General features: G+C 43.7%; 1 protein-coding gene across 2 annotated transcripts in view; it reads right to left on the bottom strand.

The window, feature by feature from the left end:
- Positions 1–4455: 4455 nt before the first annotated feature.
- The window catches only part of LOC122552990 (ribosome-binding protein 1-like), a 147517-nt gene continuing 145972 nt past the window's right edge, over positions 4456–6000 (bottom strand). For both annotated transcript variants that reach the window (XM_043696342.2, XM_043696344.2), the window contains one exon: positions 4456–5061. In XM_043696342.2, the coding sequence (XP_043552277.2) occupies positions 5008–5061 (54 nt within the window). In that variant the 3' untranslated portion in view covers positions 4456–5007. The remainder of the gene's footprint in view (positions 5062–6000) is intronic.

Here is a 6000-nt window from a genome sequence, read left to right as displayed (position 1 = left end):
AATCAGAAGTTCCTATCCTGTGAGGTGTAAGTAGCCCCTGCTGGGAGGAATGCACCACCTGCCCACACTACACCTGACGTGTTGCAGTCTCCATTGTTCAGCCTCTAGCTCATAAGCTCTCAGCCCTTTCTCCTACATTTGATAAAGTTCCTCACAATAGGCTATTGCAGAAAATACGGAGACATGGGATTGTGGATGATTGAGCGATTTGGATCAGAAATTGGCTAGCTGAAAGAAGACAGAGTGTGGTGGTTGATAGGAAATGTTCATCCTGGAGTTCAGTTACTGGTGATGTACTGCAAGGCGCTGTTTTGGGTCCACTGCTATTGTCATTTTTATAAATGACCTAGATGAGGACGTAGAAGGATGGGTTAGTAAATTTGCAGCTGACACTAAGGTCAGTGGAGTTGTGGATAGTGCTGAAGGATGTTGCAGAGGGACATAGTTAAGCTGCAGAGCTGGGTTGAGAGGTGGCAAATGGAGTTTAATGTGGTAAAATGTGAGGTGATTCACTTTGGAAGGAATAACAGGAATACAGTACTGAGCTAATGGTAAGATTCTTGGTAGTGTGGATGAGCAGAAAGATCTTGGTGACTGTTTGCATAGATCCTTGAAAGTTGCCACCCAGTTTGATAGGGTCGTTAAGAAGGTATATGGTGTGTTAGCTTTTATTGATGGAGGGATTGAGTTTTGGAGCCATGAGGTCATGTTGCAGCTGTACAAAACTCTGGTATGGCCACACTTGGAGTGTTGCATACAGTTCTGGTTGCGGCATTATAGGAAGGATGTAAAAGTTTGGGAAAGGGTGCAGAGGAGATTTACCAGGATGTTGCTTGGTGTTGAGGGAAGGTCTTATGAGAAAAGGCTGAGGAACTTGAGGCTGTTTTTGATAGAGAGAAAGTTAAGTGGTGACTTAGTAGAGACATACAAGTTGATCAGAGGATGAGCAGGGTGGACAGTGAGAGCTTTTTTCCTCAAATTGTGATGATTAGCATGAGGGGACATAGCTTTAAACTGAGGAGTGATAGATGTAGGACAGATGTCAGAGGTAAGTTCTTTATTCAGAGTAGTAAGGGCGTGGAATGCCCTGCCTCAACAACTTTAAGGGCATTTAAATGGCCATTGGATAAACATATGGATGAAAATAGAATAGTATAGGATAGATAGGCTTCAGTTTGGTTCCACAGGTTGGGGCAACATGGAGTGCAGAAGGGCCTATACTGCGCTGTAATGTTCCAAGTTCTACGTTAGTCATCATGTATAAGGAGGGGAATTTCTGCCCTATGCTTCTAATTATAAAGCCTAGGATCTCACCTGCCTCATGAACCGCTTTCTCAACCTATCCTGCGGTTTTCAACATCCTATACCACCTGGACAGCAACCTGGAAAAGGAGCTAATACAAGGATACACTTAAAGGCATTTTTTTGACCATTGGAAGCCACAGGGGCTGGAGTGCATCATCAACCCTGGGAACATTATTCTAATTTCTTAAGTTTCCTTTAATAGTTTTTGCTCCTTTGTTAGTGTCCTTTCAAAGGGCAGCTCATTCAGTAGTTACCTTATAATTGTTGTTCTCACAAGTACATTTCCTCTAGATGGAGCCTCAGCCCCACAATCGGGGCTGTCTTGCAGAAAACCATTCTGTACAGTTCGACTCTCCAGAGAGAGGGGATTCTTGCACACTTTCACCTTCTTCACCCTCAGCGGCTGTCAGCACATGGTGCAGTATTCAGTCCTGCCTCCTGGAATGGTAGTAATCTACCACACAGAGCTAGACCAACTCCTCCCTTCTCCTTTGGGTATGGAGGGTATCGTTTGCCACGACTCCACTCAGAGAAGGCTGTCAGTTTACAAGTCCCGAGTTACAGAACCCCCTGCAGCCTTGTGGAGTCTGTGTCCCATGTCTACATAGGATGTGTGAAGTTGCACTGCTCAATGTTTTGTTACACTTCATCTCCATGCTCCTGATCTTTCACCACCAGTTCGGAGAGAGACAAGCAGATCAGATAGCCCCGTTATGAGGCTGCCCCTGTGTCTAGCCATTAGCAGGTCCAGACAGCCAAAGGTTTAGGATTGTTTGGTTCAATTGCTGATCTCTCTTCCAATTCGATGTTCACCCCCATGTGTGAAGGAGCATACAGTGTCTAATAGCACTCGAGGCAGTCCACAACCAGTGGGAGCTGCAGGGGCTGGAATGCTGCATCATCACCCAGAGTGACATTGTAATTTAATATGGTACCATTAGTTTCTGTGGTTAGTCATTGGGAGGTTACAGCATCACATTCCAAATGGTTGTTAATTATTTTATTGGTTTCATGTGTTTCAAAAGAATCTAACTATCCAGATCCCCCTGCTTCTGCACCGTTTAGAAATTCTTTAGATTTCATATTGGCTCTCCACATTCCTTCTATCACTTCCCAATTTCATTGTGTCCGTACGGTGCAGGAGGAAGTCATTCAGCCCATCAAGTCCACACTGATCCTCTAAAGAGCTTCTCACCCAGACCCAGACCCAACCCCTATCCCCACATTTCCCATGGCTAATCCACCTAGCCTACATGTCCTTGTTCTACAGACAATTTAGCATGGTCAATCCACCTAACCTGCACATCATTGGACTGTTGGACAAAACCAGAGATCTGGCAGAAACCCACACAGACCCGGGGAGAATGTGCAAACTCCACACAGACAGCTGCCCAAGACTGGAATCAAACCCAAGTCCCTGGTGCTGTAAGACAGCAGTGCAAACCACTGAACGACCAGGCCAGCCCAACTTCCTGCATCAAATTTCATCTGTTACATAGCCACCTATTCTAGCAGCCCATTAGAGTCCTGCTGTAATCCATCGCTATCCTTAAAGTGCATTATTTCCCTGAAACCCAAGTTTAATCCATTAACATAAATCAAGAAGAACAGTAGACCTAGGGCCCAACCACTGTGTATCCACCAAAACCCTTCCTCCACTCTGAGGGAAAAGAAACCTATTCAACACTATCCTGTATCTGGTCACTCAGCCAATACTGTATCCATATTGTCACTAACCGTTTCTTTCTTTGCTCTTTTTCAGATCTAGACGTGCTATCACACACAACTAAACAGCTTTTTCCATCACCAAATGCCTGTGATGATTTTCACCTATTAATCAGTAAATCACCCATGTTTTACAACTGATTAATTTACAGGCAAATTAAGGGCAGTGCAGACTACCAAAGGTAAGGGAAAGGTAGGGAGGGATTAAATCAAAATGGACTCCATCCTTGCCTCTGCATGGGCTTTAATTTTGCTGACAGGTCTGTTTTGTGGTACTTTATTAAACACATTTTGGAGGTTTATGAACACCACCTCACCTTCATTGCCCTTAGCCCTCCTTGTTATCTCATCAAAAAGAAACACATAATCGACAGTTTGCATTGAACAAATCTTCCGATTTTCCTTAAATAATATGCATTTATCCACGTGCTTGTTACTTCTGTTTAATTTCTAGAAGATTTTTCATCACTGAACTTAGTCTGACTTGTTTTGAGTCGCTGAACTAGGTGCACATTTAGCATTGCTCCAGATCTCTGCCAGTATCCTGGTCTCTGAAGAGGATTGGAATATTATGGCCACTGCCTTGTCAATTTTCATCTTGATTTCCCTCTGCAGCTGAGACAAATCTGATCTGGTTCTGTTGCCTTATTGACTTGCAGTATATCTAGCCTTTCAAGTAACTTCTCTCTCTATGATTTTCATTCATCCAGCGTATTATCTAACCCTTCTTCTATGATGATTTTGTTAGCATCTTCTTCTTTGGTAAAGACAACTGCAAAGTACTAAGTTAAAATCTCAGTCGTTCCCTCTGCCTCCATGTGTTAAATCCTTTTTTTGGTTCCTTTTCAACTCCAAATCCACTTTAACTATTTATAACCCAAAAGAAGGGTTTTGTGTTCCTTTTGCTGTTAGCTGCCGGTCTCTCCTCATACCTTCTTTTCACTTGCTTACTTCTCTCTTTACTTTGTCCCCAAACCCTTTATATTCAGACTGGAACTGTGCAAACATTAATTCTATGAATTCAGCTACTGATTTTCATTCCTATGTCTTCAAATATTGAGAAAGTTTTCCTATTTACATTATTTGATAAATGCACTTTGTGATGTAGAACTAGACTGTAAGGTCAGAAAGGTTTTTTAAATTAACCAAGGTAACAGTAAGGGTTCATGCACAGCTGGGGTCATGAACAGTGTAATAATCCATGGTATCCATTTCATCTCTGTCTATTGACAAAGTGCACAAATACAGACACCAGGTCACGGCTAAATTCAGACCCCCAGTGCACCCCATAGCCAAACAGGTGTGACAGCATTCTTAGGAAGAGCAGACATTTGGATAAGCCCCATGTCATGAATTTGAAAGTGAATCTTGGTGTTCAACTCATCCCTTGATATTCCCAATGGAAAGATCACATGGGGCAGTGAACAGCGGTTACAATGTTTTATTTGTCGGACTGACAACTTTTAGAAAAACAAAAAATGTTGTGAAAACTTGTTCTGTTGACAACCCGGTCATGTCACTGGTCAAGGTTTGCCTCACAGCTGAATAAAAATCATTGAAAGACCTAAACTTCATTTGCTCCTTTCCTCTTGCTTATTCATTTTTTCTTGAAGAAAAAATAATAATAATTGCACAATTCAATGTACATTCCCCAAAACAGTACATTTGCTTCCCTTTTCATGTAAACTGAGCATTCAGGTCATTTTGTTTCATATACAAAGTGGACATCTAGATTTCAGCTCACTGACACAGTCAGGGCTCATTGGTTGTAATATGTCTTAAAATGAGAAGAAAAGTCAAAAAAGCTTTTTAAAAAATTGGTGACTAGAACTTTTTCAAACTTTTGACTGGCTCACTAACAGTTCATAATTAACTACAGTACAATACTGAGCGCATGGTTTAGGAATGGCATAAGAACTATTATATCTGTAAGGCATCTGGCAAGTTCGAGTAGTGTTCACTGCAACTGTAGGCTCTTTAGACAGATGTCCCCTCCTTCATACCTTCCTCCATCACTGCCCTCTCCTCTTCCTAAAAAAGAACAGAGTGCATTATACAGGTGAGAAAAACTTAAGACAGATCGGGCTCAATTATAACAATTCCAAAACTAATTGTTATATCCGTAGCCTCACAGACCCCCAACAGTAAATACAGAGGAACCTCGATTATCCAAATATCAATTATCTGAAATTTTGGATTATCTGAAGAGGATCTCAAAGTCCCGATAGAAACATTACATCAAAGATGCGATTCCAACATTGATCGTGTCTTTTGTTTATAGCGATTAAAGGTGAACTCGGTTTACTGAAATGCTGCCGAGAACAGTCCTGGACATCGATGGGAGCCCAGGCACCATCTCCAAATAACTGTCTCCTACCCTCCCTCTCTCCCCCCACACTTTCCCTGGAGTCCTACCCTGGGGTGTACGCTAAACCCCCCCTTCCCCATATAATCTCTTCAATATTGTCCTGTACAGGTGGGAAAGGTTGAACCTGTGAAAAAGTAGCAATAAGAATTTTTGTGTGTGCGCGCTATTTTGAGACTCATCCCCCAAAGGCAGCAGCAATGTTACTGTTGATATCTAGTCCAGCTGCCCTGGAGGTGGGGGGGGGGGGGGGGGGGGGGGGGAGGCGGCAGATGGGGTGGGAGCAGATGGGGGTGTGTAGGATCGGGGCAGACGGTGGGTGAGTGGGGGCGGATGTGGGGGTGGATGGTGGGTGGTGACAGATGGGGGCAGGGCTGGAGGTGCAGACAGGGGCGGGGCCAGGGGCGTGTGCACGGTGTGCTGCTGCCGAGTCTCCCCAACGGGGAGCAGGCATAGCAAGTGCTCGCTGTGTCAATCCCATTGAACTGATGGGTGGAGGAGCGGGAGGTCTCAGCAGTGCTGCAGGTCCCTTACACACAACTGTGTGTCTGCTCAGAAACAAACTCAGACAGAGAGAGGGAACAAGGCAGGTAGAGCGAGGAAAT

Source organism: Chiloscyllium plagiosum, unplaced genomic scaffold, assembly GCF_037043375.1.
Source record: "Chiloscyllium plagiosum isolate Xiang-an unplaced genomic scaffold, Cpla_swu_hap1 HiC_scaffold_10, whole genome shotgun sequence".
Classification (NCBI taxonomy): Eukaryota; Metazoa; Chordata; class Chondrichthyes; order Orectolobiformes; family Hemiscylliidae; genus Chiloscyllium; species Chiloscyllium plagiosum.
The sequence above is the reverse complement of the archived record's forward strand: the minus strand, read 5'-3'. Positions and strand labels throughout refer to the sequence as shown.